The sequence below is a fragment of the Lingula anatina genome, chromosome 1, assembly GCF_051362555.1.
Source record: "Lingula anatina isolate TDL-2025a chromosome 1, LinAna3.0, whole genome shotgun sequence".
Classification (NCBI taxonomy): domain Eukaryota; kingdom Metazoa; phylum Brachiopoda; class Lingulata; order Lingulida; family Lingulidae; genus Lingula; species Lingula anatina.
The window spans coordinates 65,501,491-65,519,589 of NC_141767.1; the positions used below are offsets into that span (position 1 = coordinate 65,501,491).

The window sequence follows — 18,099 nt, forward strand, 5'->3', positions numbered from 1 at the left end:
GAAAATAATTTTAGCACATTGTAATAACCTTTAAAATGGACCACCAAACATGAGGATACTTACCCAGTTATTAGAGCTCTCATTAATGTAAGCTTTTCATCATCCTGAAAGAAGAATCAAGTTTCTTCTTTCATTATTGTCTATATCTGTTTCATTCTACATGAGAAATTGTGTTTATGTAATTTTAGATACTGAATATGAGTTTGATTTAAACATTTTCATAAACCTCAGAGCAACTGTATTTAATATCATAAAATAATCCAGTCAGATTCTCTATTTTAACTATGAATTTTTCCAGTAAGTTTATCAGCTTACAGATCTAACAAGAATTCCTGAAGAAAGTTCCAGCGGTAGTGAAGTGGACAAAGAGGTGAGCTCCTGGGCTATCCTGAAAACCTGAAATATCACAGCAACAGCAAAGATGTTAAAATCTATCAAAATATATGGATGGAATAAAACCAGAAAAACATATTTTACAATTATGCACAATAATCAAGCATTTGTAGAAAAAAATGTGAACTTGTTTGCAAGTTATCAGGAACAACGAAAACGCAAGCTTAATTAGAAAAAGTTGGACACCTTATTGATCATAACCATCATTAGACCTCAAATGTTACCTGAGACTGGCTTGGGATTGGCTGTTTCTTGAACTCACTGGTATAATGGTGTGCTCTAGGGCCTTCCACTACAAAGATATACGTACTATTTACATTTTGTAAAACAGATTTTTTATAGTATTTGGTGTAACGATGATAAAAAAGTAAATTGCCTCTGAAGAGATTAAATATGTTTTACCCGAGGGAAATGACCTTTAGATCCTTCTACAAAGGGCCTTGATTACCAATGACAGTGAATTGTTAAATAATAGTCTTCCTGACAGTAGTTACAGTATATCAGCCTCTATAAACATAAAGACATTGATAAATATCTATTTGTAGATTTTTCTTCGAACCTTACCTAATTTTAACTTTGCTTTTTATACACTCTATTCAAAATTTACAATAAAAACTTTTCCAACACAGTATGAATATGAACTTACAATCCATTTCACAGCTGTCAAACAAGAGATCCTTCAGAAGTTTTTTATATTGTTCCTCCAATGCAATTTGCTGGAATGTAGAAACACAAAGACATTAAAAAATATCACATTAATGAAATGTAAAAAAAATAATTTTTTAGCAATTTTCACCATTTTCAATTTGATATTTACCTCATTATTTCTTACTGCTGTATGCTTCTGTAATTATTGTATCTAAAACAAGTAAAATGTAGTTGCTACAACAGTAACCCAAACCTCATTATTAGCAACGGAAGTGATAGTAATATCCATCATCTCCGGGTCTCCTCCCTCCTGTTGCTGATGTTGCTGTTGATGCTGCTGCTGTTGTATCACCTCCTCCTCCTCTTCCACACTGTTGAACACTCCAGAACGCCGCAGGGAGTCTGCAACCATATCAACAGGCTGTACACTGACACTACTGATATCATTTACCACATTCAACTACGTAACTCATGCTTCTGATATCATTTACCATGCATACACAACTAGCTGATATACTACTGATATCATTTACCACATTCAACTAGCTGACAATATTGATATCATTTACCAAATACAACTAGCTGATGCTACTAATATCATTTACCACATTCAACTACTGACGCTACTGATATCATTTATATCACATACAACTAACGAGAGAGAGAGAGAGAGAGAGAGAGAGAGAGATAGAGAGATTTTACTAACCTGTTACATCCTTGTATAGATTGATAAATTCCCTGAAACATAAAAATAATAAGTTCAATTCATCAGCAAACTAGACATTTAACTCTGCAATTATTTATTATCATTCTGTATTTCTTTGTTAAAGGTTTTTTAAGCTCAGACACATTCTGCATTCATTGCAGTTAGAAGTGCAGTTACAAATTGTTTGAGTTGTTACCTTGCCAACTTCTCCTCAGCTGGTCTATTCTCACCAATACTGGTCCCTGTGGACGTGGACGGGAGGCTGGAGTTTTTCTCTTTATTTTTCTTCTTCTCTTTCTCTTTTCCTTTAGGAGCCTGTGGAATGCAGCCATTGCCTGCCCTGCACACATGCTGCAGTAACACATTGGCCTGGGAACACAATATAAACACACAGTGTTGATCTGTCCTCACAAAAATATGACAAACTCTATTTCACAGTGTCAATAACTTATATCCTTAAAAACTTTCATCTATACATAATTGGAGTTTTTCAAAAGTTCTCCAAGTAATCAAATATATATCTGCCATTGGTCAACTAAACTAATTCTTGCATATCAAGGCATATATACCTTTTTCTCTAAGTTTTCCAACAGGTGATACACTGAGGCAGCTTGGTCTGGTAGAACCCACAACAAAGGAACCAACTGGGGCTGCAAGGCTGCAAAACACACAAGGAATAGTGATTCTTCCTGGCACATTAATGACCTTTTCCCATATTTTTAATTTCTTTAGGTATTCAATCTTTATCATGAGAAGAAGAGGACAGCACTACATCATGCTTTCTACAAATCATGCTTATAAAACTCAAAGATATAGAATCTAGCATTAAAGAGTGTCAAGAGGTTCTAATGTTTAATCATTTTTGAACGAAAAAAAAAAAATGAATCGGGAGTGGAAAGTGAAAATTTGTTCTCTTGCAATCATTAACACTCACCTAATTCCTTGATGATATCTACTATCACTTTGTAAACCTGAAAATAACAGTAACAGTGTACAATCACAATTAGGTGTCATTAGGTCTGAAAACTTCTACATAAAAAGACATTTTCTAAAAAACATATATATTTTGAGTACATATTAACACTTTGTTGATGCTAAATGATAAAGATAATCTACAGCTTGTTGGAAAATGAACCACATGTAAAAGCAAGGGAATGCCAACACAGCAGCTTATTTTTATATCAAGGTTGGGAGCAGTTGCTATGGCAATCAAACAGCATACAAGTAACTGAGATGGACTACATACCGAAGTATGCCTGTTAATTTCCAGGAAGGAGTCTGCTTTCATGTATTGCTAAAAAATAAATACAATTATCTTAACAACAATTTAAAAGTGTTCAAATTCTAAAACCACGATCAGGAATTAGAAGTAATAATAAAAATGTGTGTGTGTGTGTGTGTGTGTGTGTGTGTGTGTGTGTGTGTGTGTGTGTGTGTGTGTGTGTGTGTGTGTGTGTGTGTGTGTGTGTGTGTGCTCTCACATGTGCACATTCACATGATGCCTGAATAAATAACAATAATCTACATTTTATCAACAAAGACTAGAATTCCATTTACTCGACTGTCACCTCTCAAAATAAGCAAGCCAAAAAAATATCAAGTCAGGAAGGGGACAATTTTGCCATAAACAGTAGCTCATTTACCTCTAGAAATGGAATAAGTGCTGATCCCTCCAGTATATTATACATATCCTCCACTGGGTCCACAGACTGGTTGTGGTGGTCCACAGGCTGCTGGCGGGAATGCTTCCTGACCCGAGGCTTCAGTTGGGGTGCATGTTGTGCATACAGTACTTTCAACTCGTGGTGGATTTTGTGCAGGACTGACTCGATCTGAACACAGCAACAGGTTTTTAAATTAGATTAGGTCATAAAAGATAAAACACTGTAGTATGTTACGTGCCTTTCTAAAAACAGATGTTTATATGTTCACCCTCAGATTAAGGACGGAAGATTCATTCCATCATTGAAAATCAAACAAATTTTCTTGTGGTTAAAGTGAATCTGTACATCATCACTGGGTTTCATAGCACACTGGAGACATTCTTACCATTTCTCATGAAAAATATAATGTAAGTTATGCCAAACCTGTTTGTCTTTTTCTGCCCTTGCTGCCAAATATGCCTTTATATCCCAGTCTGAAACAAAGTTGAATATATACAGGTGAATACAATTACCAGAAGTAATACTACATTAATTTACAATTGAAATAAATTGCCTGATAAAGACAATTTGGGGTATGTTTCAACTTTTCACCACAAATGTAGTCTGGTGTGGATTCACCTTATTCTGATTTACACCGTGTACCTCATTAGGCATTGAACTTATTTCTAACCGGATATGTCATCACCACATTTCAATACTAATGTACACACCCATTTAAACTGCTGAATAAAACAATTGTCATGATATAAGTGGTTGGAGAAGTAACACAATTCATCATCAGTTCTAAACTATTTACTACTACCTGGTCGTCTGCTGTGGCCATAACCAACACCTTTGGCCCAGAACTCTTCTGTTTTCTTCACTTTCTGGTCCTAATTATAGAGTGTAATGCAGTCAGCATTCCTTCAATACATAAGCTGTTAAGTAGTCTAGATCATCTCTTTTTCGTATTTAGTAGCAAATGATTTTTCCATGAGGAATTACATTAATAAAGAATATAATCTATAAAACTGAATAATTAGCAATATGGTTAAACTAAGTGTCACAATGTTATCCTTACCTGAAGGCACCTTGTAGGTGTAACATAACTAAAGAAATTCTACTAAGACTTTTTCTAACCTTCATGACAATGGCTGGAGCTGCCTTCATCTCCATTACTTTGTCTTCATCCAGCAGATACTTGAAGTTAGCTCTGGGGTTGACCTCACTTACCTACTCAGTACGACAGAATGTTTACATCAACACTTATCTACTGCATTTCAAATTCCCACAAAAGCAAGAGCTAATATACCTTTTACTTACACATAAAAGTAAGAAATAAGTAGTGTGAATTCCTTCAGTTGCAATAATTGTAAAAAAAATTCATCAACAATGTCAAAAAGAAGAAATACATGTATACTCAGTCTGGTTTCATGTACCTCTTGAAAAGGTATCAAAAATCTCTCTCAGAAAAACTGTTTTTTCAAAGAATGAAAAAAAAAACATTAAGTGCCCATTATCATTTAATATTCCAAATAACTTACCAGGGCCAGCCTGAGTAAATGATGCTCTATATCTACATAGGCTCCAGATGGGTACCTCTTGGGATCATTCCTCTCACTGTTTACTTCCAGCCTAAAATACAACATCAAACTATCACAGTAAACTTATCTTGTAGATCAGCTCAAAAATACTTAATTTTGTCTATTCCAATGTCAAGTGAGCTTTAAATTAGTTCTTTTTGCTTTCTGCTCACAATGAAACAAGCATGAGTCCAGAAACACACAAATACTATACTGACCGTGCCCACTGTTGTAAGAAATCCTTGATATCAGTTAGAACACTTTTCATATCTTTGGTAGGATTCCAGTAGGAAAGCTTCAACATCTCCATGTTAGTTACCCTCTGCATCATGGAACCCTACAGCATGTGACATAAAATTTTGTAACCACTAGTTATATATCCACTGGCATATCAATATCATCAATAATTATAATCATTAATGAACTTTTTTGTATGAGGCAAGGGATCATAATATATACAACAATACCGATATTTAGTTTACCAGTACAGCACTCCTTTACAACATTGTACTTGTTAAGGGACAGCCACTCCCTGACATGTCACCCACAATAACAACTTCCTTACCTTCACTTTCACCAGGGTTAAATAGAATGGATACCCCCAACAATAACTTCCTTACCTGCAACCTGGGGCGTATCACCTTCACCAAGGGTGGGTAGAATGGATATAGGTCTATGGCAAAGTCCTAAAAGGAATATAAAAATATAACATGTCAAAGAGTTTGTCTGATGATACGTGCATGCGAAAAAAAGATTAACTAATGTCATGAATTCACTATACTTTAATTATTAAATGTTTTTTTTTTTATTACAGTAACTATACAATATTAGTTTATAAAGAACATCTTACCATCTGCAGTTCTATGTAGTTGTAACCATCCCTGGCACAAATCTCTGCAAGTTCTCTGGCAAGATCACTATAATAAAATTAATAAACCATCTTCATGTCAGTGCAAAACTTTCATTAGAATGTTTAGAAAATATATGTCAATTTGATAATATGAAAACCTTGTAAAACACAAATACCTCCCATGTCCCAAAAACGTACATCAAAGCGCCTTTTCTACCAAAAGATTAATTCCAAAACAAAATTATAATTGATTATAAACATGCCCCGGTGAAAAGTTCTTACCTGTCTTCCTGAAATGTGTACAACTTAACACACCACTGGTAGATATTGTCATCAATAGGGTCAGCTGAAAAGCCAAGATTCTGTTCCTCCTCCAGGATCTTGACCAGGTCATTGGTCAGTATTCCTGAGGCTGCACTGCTAGTGAAGATCTGTTTGGCTTGCTGTTTCTCCTGTCCTGAAGCTGGGGAATACAAGGGTCATGAATAACAAGACTGTATGGTTTTGAAATCAGGATGCATAGTAGGACTTAAAGCAGTTGTATTAAACACAATTAATTATATTTAGAGTGAACCAAAACTGTATAATTTATATAATATAAAATCTGAAGTGTTACAGTAAACAAAAATTATCAATTTATAGTGAACACAAAGAACATTACATTTATATAATGTAGAAAAAATGGAACCTATACCTACATCACTGATAGTACACTATAGTGACACCGTGATAATACTTAAGTATACTCAACTTATATCATAAATGTTAAGGATTTGTAGTATAACAAATATAAATCATTTTCAGGATAACAAAGGCTCTTCAATATAACAGTGTACCAATTGATTCTCAGTACTGCAGTGTTAAAAGTTCTAATAGTTCTGACTATCCTCACACTACGCTGATGCCCATTCGGTTCAGCTTATTAGCAGTGACTTCCTTACCCTGAAGTGCCCCAAGTTCTGTCATTCCAGGTCCTAACTTAGCTTTTTTCATTTCAGCTCTAACTTCTGCTTCCTTCTGAGCCCATCTTTTCTGTTAACAAAGAGGGAGCATGTTAGTTACTACATGCAGGAATACAAAGACTTATATGCCGAATTAAACTAAAATTGTTACCAATCAATTCAATTGGCAAAAAGAATCTAATTTTTGTTTCTTTAATTGTGTCTCCAAGAATACAGTGCAAACCCATTTTAGCAACTAACAAAAAGTACATGTACTAGTATCTGTGAGCCCATAGTTATCTGAACACCAACTTGTATTTCTACTTAATTACACCTTTACTTTTTGTAAAAAGTTCACACTACACATTTGTTCTAATTGCTTTAGAACATATCTTCAAAGAAATGTCAGTGCTGACTAGTGCGGTTGAAAGTCACCTTTATCCTGGCCACTTTGAGTTCCCACTCCGTGGTAAAAGCACTGTCATCCTCATCAGAATACATGGCTTCCTGAACATCAAAGCAGCAAAATAACAAACAATTCATCAATATTGATTTAAAAGCTGTAACACGCTCAGCATCACAGGCTCTTCAGATGTGTTATCCACAGCATCTAATATTGATTTCAATGTTGTTAAGGTAACTATAATAGTTCAAAGATATTACTTTTCCATCAACATTTATTACTTTACAGAAAACTATGATTACCAGTGAAAGCAACCTTCAGACACGTACATACATAAAACTGAAACTGTTGTGGATTTAAATTGCAGACAATTCAAAGGATTCAACCAGGCTTTATCCATGTAATGAAAAAGGGCAAAAAGAGAGGAACTTGTACATATACGTATGCACTCAAAGTAGAAAAAACTGACTGAGCTAAAAGCTCTTTTAAGATTAAAATGTTTTAAAAATGCTGTATATTGCATTCTATACCTCATTTTCATCATCCTCATCTTCTCCCATGCTTATTTCATCCTGAAATATGTTTTTGGTCACTTAATGTGAAAATTCAAGTACCATTTATATGTCATTCTATTGTAAATGTCATTACTAAATAATTATTCCTTAATATCCACATACATATATTACCACTTGTTACTAATTAATTTCTGAATAAAAAAGTTTAAGTAAAAACTTCAACACAGAATGGTGTAGTTGAAAGTCACCTCTGATGCTGCCTCCACAACTTTTCTTCTTTTTGATTCACTGCCATACAATGCTTCAGCCCTGAATGTGATGTACATGTATTATTAGTTATAATGTGAATCCTCTGTGTCGAAAGTTTACACTGTAAATGTGCAGAAAATCATAATGATGAACATCACTTTTTTAATAATCGGTAATATTCATTGCATGTTTATCTTAAAATATCATGTCAGAAATATAAATTAATTTTGTTGTATGCCTGACCAAATATGCCACAAAGTACTCTGAAAACTTACTTTGTGAGCACCTGCTTCAGAGACAGTTGTGATGGAGTGTCCAATAAATACTGAAAAAAAGAAAAAAAAAAAAAAAACAAATGCAAAAATAAATTACCAGTCACAGCATGTTTTGACAAGACATCTAGAATTTTTGTCCTTTTCAAAGATATATATTCACATTCTGTAAAGCATATCAAAGTGCAAAAAAAAATTAAAGCCTGGTCACAGGTCTTTATAGGAAAATACTTAATAAATACATGCATATACTTCAGGATGACAATACTTCACTACTGTTTGGGCATTACTTAAAGATGCATACAAAGTCAATTTTTTGTCACAAAAACCAACCAAATGCCAGCACATAGTTTCAAGTAGTATAACTAAGAGAATTACCAAAAGGCATTTGTTTAATTTTACTCGAAAATGATGTTTGAACGGATTTTTCTGCTGGCATTCTAAGCTGTATGTCAGTGGGGCAGGAAAGTAGGTCACGAAAGTAGGTTAAATTTACAACCAAAAATTTAAAGAAAGTAGCAGTCTAAAGGTCTTCTATGGCTGATCGAGTGATCTATTCAGTTTATCCCTTGGCATGTCGAATTTATTTGAGTCATATAAGAATCTAATAGAAGTGGTTTACATGTGTTACTGGGAATCCATGCTCCACCGATGCTCAGTTTGCATGTACCTTTAATCAGAAAAGTTGAAGAGACTTGGAACCCTCATCAAGAAACATCTCTATGTTTTAAACAAGGCAGCAAAGCTGTCAAATGTACAGACAAAAAGCAGGAAATAACTATGCACAAAATAGGCTACTGCCAATTCTGATGCAAAAGTACATAATGTTAAACTGCAAATTCAACATCAAATTTTAACAAGACAGCACTGTTCTGAAATGGGTTTATTTCCATTTTTAACACTTTTTTAACATAAAACAAAATGAACAGTTTACTGCCATTTTTATATGATCAACTAAGAAAATTAATGATATTGGAAAAATATCAATAGAACAGTGTTAAATGTCCAATTTCCTCTATTCTGAGATTCTGAACATAGTGGATTGAATCTGACAAACTGCAATGATATGAGTTTATTTCCATTTTTGACACTTTATTACACAATACACGATAAAAAGTTTACCATCATTTTTACATAATCAACTAACAATGTTGTAAAGATGCAGGAAATGTCAAACAAACACTTTTACGTATCTTATTAGTTTAATAATGAGACTGTTAACATGCCTAAGAATTGAATCTGAGGAAATGTGAAAAAACAGCACACCTTCTAAAATAATGGCACGATTATGCTGATTTATGAACTTAACCTGCATTTTAGTAAAATTGACCCCTCCTGTGACTTTCATGACAATTGGCCCATCTGTTTTTCTTATATTGTGTTTACAGTGTTGCATATATGCTGAAAAATGAAAAAACAGCATAACTACTAAAATAGTGGCCCGATCATGCCGATTTTCAAACTTGATCTGCGTTTTAGTAAGATCGATTACTCCTGTGAGTTTCATGACAACAGGCCTATCGGTTTTCCTTGAAATGTGTTTACAGTGTTGCATATATGCTGAAAAGTGAAAAAACAGCATAACTTCTACAATAATGGCTCGATCATGCTGATTTTCGAATTTGACCTGCATTTTATGAATATTCATCAGCTCTGTAAATATACAGCCAAAAAGTAAAATTGACTTCCACTTATCGTGTTTACAATGAAAGTGCACGGCACCAGTGACAGTGACGGCGACGATAGATGCAGGTGATGGCAATATGTACAGACACATCTGTACATATTTACTGTACTGTTTGAGAACAGTAAGTGACATGGTTTTTCTTAAATGCTCATCATGGGAGCAGTGTCCAAAATAGATTTTTTTCAAATTTTGATGCAATATTACATAATGCTTAACAGCATAATGACCATCAATTTTTAATAATAAAATATTAGCATCATGGATATTCAGAAAATGTGACTAGCAAAGGTCTTCAGGCCCATGGAACTTCAAAGTCACAACTTGAAAATGCCAAAATGTAAACAAGACAGCACTGTTCTGAAATGTTTTTTTTTTCATTTTTAACAATTTTTTAAACATAAAACAAAATTAACAGGTTACTGCCATTTTTATACGATCAACTAAGAAAATTGATGAGATGGGAAAAATATCAATACAACAGTGTTAAATGTCCAATTTCCTCCATTCTGAGATTCTGAACATAGTGAATGATTGAATCTGACAAACTGCAATGATATGAGTTTGTTTCCATTTTTGAAACTTTATTACACAATACACGATAACAAGTTTACCATCAGTTTTACATAATCAACTAATAATGTTGTAAAGATGCAGAAAATGTCAACCAAACACTTTTACATGTCTTATTAGTTAAACAATGAGACTGTTAACATGCCTAAGAATTGAATCTGAGGAAATGTGAAACAAGACAGCACTGTTCTGACATGGGTTTATTTCCATTTTTAACACTTTTTTAACATAAAACAAAATGAACAGTTTACTGCAATTTTTATATGATCAACTAAGATAATTGATGAGATGGGAAAAATATCAATAGAATAGTGTTAAATGTCCAATTTCCTCCATTCTGAGATTCTGAACATAGTGAATGATTGAATCTGACAAACTGCAATGATATGAGTTTATTTCCATTTTAGACACTTTATTACACAATACACGATAACAAGTTTACCATCATTTTTACATAATCAACTAACAATGTTGTAAAGATGCAGGAAATGTCAAACAAACACTTTTATGTATCTTATTAGTAAAATAATAAGACTGTTAACATGCCTAAGAATTGAATCTGAGGAAATGTGAAAAAACAGCATAACTTCTAAAATAATGGCCCGATTATGCTGATTTTCGAACTCGACCTGCATTTTAGTAAGATTGACCACTCCTGTGAGTTTAATGGCAATTGGCCTATCGGTTTTTCTTATATTGTGTTTACAGTGTTGCACATATGCTGAAAAAAAGGAAAAAACAGCATAACTAGTAAAATAGTGGCCCGATCATGCCAATTTTCGAACTTGATCTGCGTTTTAGTAAGATTGATTACTCTTGTGAGTTTCATGACAACAGGCCTAACGGTTTTCCTTAAAATGTGTTTACAGGGTTGCATATATGCTGAAAAGTGATAAAACAGCATAACTTCTACAATAATGGCCCGATCATGCTGATTTTCGAACTTGACCTGCGTTTTATGAATATTCATCAGCTCTGTAAATATAAAAGCAAAAAATTAAACTGTGTTCCACTTATCGTGTTTACAGTGAAAGTGCACGGCGACGGCATTGCCATCGGCATCGGCATCGGCATCGGCGACGACGGCGACGACAGACGCAGGTGATGGCAATATGTACAGACACATCTGTGTCTGTACATAAAAAATCCAGTATAATTTTATATATTCAGACACATATATGAGATATATTATGAAGTGTTTCTACAACATGTTTGTTCCCTTTAATTTCTACACATGCCAAAAAAAATTTATATTTATAACAAGAAATTCTTACCTCATTTAAAGCATTGGCCCAGATTTTAACAGATGGTCCAGCCTCCACGAAGAAATGATCAACATGGTCTGGATACTCTGCAATGATTTACAGTATCATTATCTATATAACAGCTTAAGTCTGTAGGAACACAGGATTTGTACTTAGTATCTCAGAATAAGATGTTAAGCATGGTTTAGCAAAAGGTAAAAAATGCTGTCAAGAGAGAAATAAAGATTAACTTTTCTTTTTTCCAAGTGGAAATGTGGTAAATTGCTTCAAAACTCATCAAAAATATTGTCAGGTATTATTCAGCATCTCTTTGCAACTAGGCATTCATAAGGTATACTGACACATAATTCTTATGTAATCTCTATATTTCTATGGTTGATCCCAAATCAAGAAAATAAATTTGCTGAGTTCTATCAAATTAAAGGTAAAGTGTCAAAGGAGAGGATGTATCTCCAACAATTACCAAGGTGACACCTAATTACATGCAATACAAGGAAATATGTGCCAAGTTCTACTGTAATTGCTTTGCAATATAACAATATTGAGAGCAGAAAATTTGACCATATCCCAGAAACGTATCTGATGCTCACACTGGTCTAGTTGATTTTATCAGTGGAAAAAAGATTCCATCAACCATGAATTAGTTGTTTATTTCTTTTAAATGACACAAAGTAGCATGAAAAAAGTGTCCCAAAGTTGGCAGATTAGTTCTTGTATGTCTTGAGGAACATAACTGATACCTTGATCATGAACGCTTTCATGTGATCTCCTTTTATGTGAACTCTCTCTGTGCGTGCATGCGTGTGTGCATGCATGCGTGCATGTGTGTGCGCGTGCATGCATATATACCATTACATGCATGCAAGTACCCCAGCTCTATCCTGACACTACCATTCTGCTCATACAAAAAGTCCTACCTTGTGGACATGTGAGTCTAAATTCATGTTCTCCATCCAGGAGGAAGCACAGCACCACAGTCCCCTCCTCATTGCACTGGATCTGAAGAAACACAGCCCACAAATTATCAATAATAATAATAACTAGAGGATCAGAGAGGCGATACCGCCTCCGAATATTGTACCACCAGCTGGAGCAAGCGCATTCGTATAGACCCCCACATACACAAAATAAGGGGTGCAGCCACCAGTCTTGTGCTTGACAAGCTGTAAAAATGCAATCAACAAGAATTTTCAAAATATGCAAAAAATATATATAACTAAAAATGGTGCAATCAAAGTTAAGTTCATTGTAAGGTAGGTCAAAGGTCAATTTCAAGGTCACAGTAAATTGCCAGTATATGACTTCCTATCCAACTTCAATAGTAACTATGGACCTATCTCTGCCAGTTTTGGAGATAAAAGGGAAGCAAAATTTGCAAAGTTCAGTTCATGGTGAAAAGTAGGTCAAAGGTCAATTTCAAGGTCACAGTAAGATTGCCAGTATATGACTTCCTATTCAACTTCAATAGTAACTATGGACCTATCTCTGCCAGTTTTGGAGATAAAAGGGAAGCAAAATTTGCAAAGTTCAGTTCATGGTGAAAAGTAGGTCAAAGGTCAATTTCAAGGTCACATTTAGATTGCCAGTATATGACTTCCTATTCAACTTCAATAGTAACTATGGACCTATCTCTGCCAGTTTTGGAGATAAAAGGGAAGCAAAATTTGCAAAGTTCAGTTCATGGTGAAAAGAAGGTCAAAGGTCAATTTCAAGGTCACAGTAAAATTGCCAGTATATGACTTCCTATGCAAGTTCAATAGTAACTATGGACCTATCTCTGCCAGTTTTGGAGATAAAAGGGAAGCAAATTTTGCAAAGTTCAGTTCAAGGTGAAAAGTAGGTCAAAGGTCAATTTCAAGGTCACAGTAAGATTGCCAGTATATGACTTCCTGTTCAACTTCAATAGTAACTATGGACCTATCTCTGCCAGTTTTGGAGATAAAAGGGAAGCAAAATTTGCAAAGTTCAGTTCATGGTGAAAAGTAGGTCAAAGGTCAATGTCAAGGTCACAGTAAGATTGCCAGTATATGACTTCCTATTCAACTTCAATAGTAACTATGGACCTATCTCTGCCAGTTTTGGAGATATAAGGGACTAAATGTTATAATTTTGGAGTTACCATAATGTGCCATAAATTTCCTACAGAAAAAATTAATTAAAATAAAGAAAAGGTCATTTTGGTCAAAGTTCTTGAAATGGGAGGTTCTCTGAAGTTGCAGAAGTTTAAATTTGATAAAATAATGTCATTTTTGACCACAAGTTGTCTGCTTTGCCAAGCATTATGTTTTATTTTTCTGGAGTTCAAAATTTATTATCCATTACCGTACTGCACATTTTTACGGAAGCCGACTGGTGCCATATGTTGAAAAAAAAAATTATCTCGAAATTTCGAGATAGCATTTTTTTTGTTCAAATTTCAAAATACTATCTCGAAATTTCGAGATAAATTTTTTTGCTCAAATATCAAAATGCTATCTCGAAATTTCGAGATAATTTTTTTTTTGTTCAAATTTCAAAATGCTATCTCGAAATTTCGAGATAAAAAATTTTTTTGTTCAAATTTCAAAATAGTATCTCGAAATTTCGAGATAATTTTTTTTTCTACATATGGCACCAGTCGGCTTCCGTACATTTTCCTTTCACCACCAATATGTACTTTCTGATACAGCGTAACTCGAAAACCGTATGGAATACAAAAAAACCGAGACCACCTCCAGTGTTGGGCTTTACATGCTCTACAAAATGCAAAAAAGAATGGGTCTCTAGCATTAACGGTTCCCGAATTAGAGACAGTTTTCAGTTTCGGTATCTTATGGCCGCTACTCCTGTGAAAATGCACCGATTGACCCCAAATTCACGGAGATGAAAGATGACCTGAAGGGTAACACTTTCCAATAATATTATTGGTTAAGTCTGTGTGGCGTCTGAATAACAGGGCAAAAAATTTTTTTTTCGTAAAAAATTTCATTTTTTTGAAAATTTTGACCCATTTGACCTTGAAGTAAAGGTCAAAGGTCAAATCCGAGGGTATATTTGAAATCTACACATATGACTTTTGGAAAGCCGTCTATAGAAATTTTTCCTGTAACTCCTTCTGTAGGGTAGATAATTAGCATTTAATTTTGCCATTTTTAGACAAGGGTGCATTGCAATGAGTGCCACACCCAGACCCCAATACCGACAAAGCCCAAATTTTACGTGGAACGAGTTGAGATTATAGGTGACCTAAATCCATGATATGGGTACGGGGGCCCTTACCGTCTAGGAGGAGAAGCGGTAACGGTAACATGGCGGCGGAGCCGGCGGAACGGACCGGACGGGACCGAAACCATGTGTACCGCCAGCGCTAACGCTGGTGGTAAATTTTTTTGTTCAAATTTCAAAATAGTATCTCGAAATTTCGGCACCAGTGGGCTTCCGTACATTTTCCTTTCACCACCAATATGTACTTTTTGATACAGCGTAACTCGAAAACCGTATGGAATACAAAAAAACCGAGACCACATCCAGTGTTGGGCTTTACATGCTCTACAAAATGCAAAAAAGAATGGGTCTCTAGCATTAACGGTTCCCGAATTAGAGACAGTTTTCAGTTTCGGTATCTTATGGCCGCTACTCCTGTGAAAATGCACCGATTGACCCCAAATTCACGGAGATGAAAGATGACCTGAAGGGTAACACTTTCCAATAATATTATTGGTTAAGTCTGTGTGGTGTCTGAATAACAGGGCAAAAAATTTTTTTTTCGTAAAAAATTTCATTTTTTTGAAAATTTTGGCCCATTTGACCTTGAAGTAAAGGTCAAAGGTCAAATCCGAGGGTATATTTGAAATCTACACATATGACTTTTGGAAAGCCGTCTGTAGAAATTTTTCCCGTAACTCCTTCCATAGGGTAGATAATTAGCATTTAATTTTGCCATTTTTGGACAAGGGTGCATTGCAATGAGTGCCACACCCAGACCCCAATACCGACAAAGCCCAAATTTTACGTGGAACGAGTTGAGATTATAGGTGACCTAAATCCATGAGATGGGTATGGGGGGCCTTACCGTCTAGGAGGAGAAGCGGTAACGGTAGTCGTCCGGCGGAGCCGGCGGAGCCGGCGGAGCCGGCGGAACGATCCGGACGAGACCGAAACCATGTGTACCGCCAGCGCTAACGCTGGTGGTACAATAATACTGCCAACAGTAATTTTCACAATCGAACATATAGCCAAATATAAAACCTAATTTATAGTGGAAAAATTGTTTTAGTGATGACACATAAACACACACACAAAAAAATCTGACAAGTTAGATTTGTAAAATTTAATAAAACTGTTACTATCTAGAAAGTTACAACTCCTCCTGTAATATGATGTGCATGTAAATAAGGTCTTTACATATGAAAGGAAAAAGAATCTTCCTATATTCAGGTTAATCTTGTCATCACAATGTTTTTTCCTGTCTGTACACAAAACTCTGATGTACTGATACTCAAATCAACAGAGCTACATGTATGACTCACTTTTTTTTTATTATCTACAGTATAAGGTTCAATTCTTTTTGGTATAATTCCACAAGGTACAATCCTATAGCATGCACTGTACAATTTCAATAACTTGAATAAGTAATGATGATAGATTGAAACCAAAGCTCTATTCTTATTGAGAACATTTATTAGTAGCAATTTGGCAAAGAACTTGTTATATCTGCTGCAGAGCTATTGTCTTGACAACTTATGCTCTTGACAGTAGGGACCTAGCATTTTGCTACCATTTCAAGCTAAATGAAGAACAATTCTCACACCAAAGGACATGGCATTTATTTATTGATTTACTGACATATACTCATCTCATCTACAGCTGTAGTTGTACATCTTAAGCCAATGAGACAAAAAAAGACCACGTAGAAAAAGGTCTCTCAAAATGTCTTTAAAGTTTCTTCAGAAACCTGGTATCTACTCATTTTTAAACCCACGTTAGCAACTGCATTGCCTGTTGTTATGAAAAGCTTCATATTAACATTCAGTTACCAACTTTGCAGGTGTGAGCCCAGGCATAACTAAAATGACACAAAGAACATGCTCAATGATTCTATTAATAGCTATATAATATTACTCAGATCTGTGACATCATGTGTACCCAGGTGTTCACTTCATTATCCATATCAATCAACACCTGCTGATGAACTGTCCATCTCTATTACAAAAGAAAATATTCTGCCTTTAAGTATTAAGGAGTTTGATAGATTATAGCAGGCCTACAATTCCTTTTATATAAATTTTTTTCAAAATCTTTAAATTAATGCAATAAAAATAAATACTTTAGGAGTAAGAAGTCCACTTTTTTATTTATTAATTTATATATTATTATTTTTTGCCCACCACCCCAATTACGCACACAGAGTACTTAAGCCCTTATTGTCAACTTTGCTGCTAAGTAAACTGGTGTGAGATAACTCAGTAACTAACTTTAAAGACATTATCATGAAAATTGGCTTTTTGGACGACTAGGGTGTAAACTACAACCTGTGCCATCACTTGGATAAATACCTTTTTGAACAAGATAAAAGCCCTTAATAACAATGTTTTATTAAATAAAGAAGTTAGCCTTTCAAGAGAATTTCCTGGTATTACAAGCAGTACTTATTGTTGTGATGTAATAGGCATTAAAACAGTGTTGCTACATGTGGCTGTTCAGGTAAGGGAGTTTGTTTGAAATCAATATTAGTTTTCACCTCTAAAAGTGCTGTTATGTCAACAGCTCATATAAGCACATTCCCCCTGATGCTTTTTTGATGTGTCTGCTTATCTCATGACATGACAAAGTTTATTTCTGTATTATCTAAACGAATAGGGAAAAAAATTATGTTCAAATCCTCCTTAAAAATGCTATTTACAGGATCTTCTTACGATTCTTTGTTTTCATTATAATAATTTCAAATGTCCTAGCTATTTGTATTCTTCTTTAAATCAGCTTTTCTTTCACATTTATATCTTTTCTTCCACATTTATTTAATTTTCTTAAATTAAAATAAAAAACTAATTATATTTTTGCATAAAATATTTCTTAAACTTGTATCTCTTATTTTCCACTCTAAAATTTGAAAAAAAGGGCATTAGTGTTAACTTAAAGATCAGGTATTATTACAGAATTTGTCACAAGAACAATTCTTAAATACTAAGGTAATTAAGTATTTGTTTAACTAGTTCAGATTTTAAAGAAGAAGGTAAGACTGTTCAAAATGTGCTGTAGCAACACATTTTTCAAATAAATACACAATCTACAGTATGTTCTTTACCTGCAGACCTAGAATTACCAATCAGATAAAATTTTTCGAGCTATCAACATCAGTGTCATTGGCTAGGCATTAAGCCCCAAAACAATGGGAT

The 18,099-nt window shown here is 34.5% G+C and overlaps 1 protein-coding gene across 1 annotated transcript in view; it reads right to left on the minus strand.

Annotated features, from left to right (window-relative positions):
- The window catches only part of LOC106181040 (uncharacterized), a 33,360-nt gene that overhangs the window by 14,709 nt on the left and 552 nt on the right, over positions 1 to 18,099 (minus strand). Inside the window, exons 2-27 of the mRNA XM_087017345.1 lie at positions 12,643 to 12,724; positions 11,735 to 11,811; positions 8,207 to 8,256; positions 7,931 to 7,991; positions 7,698 to 7,739; positions 7,200 to 7,271; positions 6,765 to 6,855; positions 6,106 to 6,286; positions 5,824 to 5,890; positions 5,594 to 5,659; positions 5,192 to 5,310; positions 4,935 to 5,025; positions 4,531 to 4,623; positions 4,214 to 4,283; positions 3,835 to 3,884; positions 3,391 to 3,579; positions 2,994 to 3,041; positions 2,682 to 2,718; positions 2,317 to 2,405; positions 1,944 to 2,116; positions 1,748 to 1,779; positions 1,295 to 1,443; positions 1,040 to 1,109; positions 618 to 685; positions 316 to 396; positions 64 to 104 (exon numbers count right to left, since the gene is read on the minus strand). Of these exons, the coding sequence (XP_086873471.1) occupies positions 64 to 104; positions 316 to 396; positions 618 to 685; positions 1,040 to 1,109; positions 1,295 to 1,443; positions 1,748 to 1,779; positions 1,944 to 2,116; positions 2,317 to 2,405; positions 2,682 to 2,718; positions 2,994 to 3,041; positions 3,391 to 3,579; positions 3,835 to 3,884; positions 4,214 to 4,283; positions 4,531 to 4,623; positions 4,935 to 5,025; positions 5,192 to 5,310; positions 5,594 to 5,659; positions 5,824 to 5,890; positions 6,106 to 6,286; positions 6,765 to 6,855; positions 7,200 to 7,271; positions 7,698 to 7,739; positions 7,931 to 7,991; positions 8,207 to 8,256; positions 11,735 to 11,811; positions 12,643 to 12,724 (2,189 nt within the window). The remainder of the gene's footprint in view (positions 1 to 63; positions 105 to 315; positions 397 to 617; positions 686 to 1,039; positions 1,110 to 1,294; positions 1,444 to 1,747; positions 1,780 to 1,943; positions 2,117 to 2,316; positions 2,406 to 2,681; positions 2,719 to 2,993; positions 3,042 to 3,390; positions 3,580 to 3,834; positions 3,885 to 4,213; positions 4,284 to 4,530; positions 4,624 to 4,934; positions 5,026 to 5,191; positions 5,311 to 5,593; positions 5,660 to 5,823; positions 5,891 to 6,105; positions 6,287 to 6,764; positions 6,856 to 7,199; positions 7,272 to 7,697; positions 7,740 to 7,930; positions 7,992 to 8,206; positions 8,257 to 11,734; positions 11,812 to 12,642; positions 12,725 to 18,099) is intronic.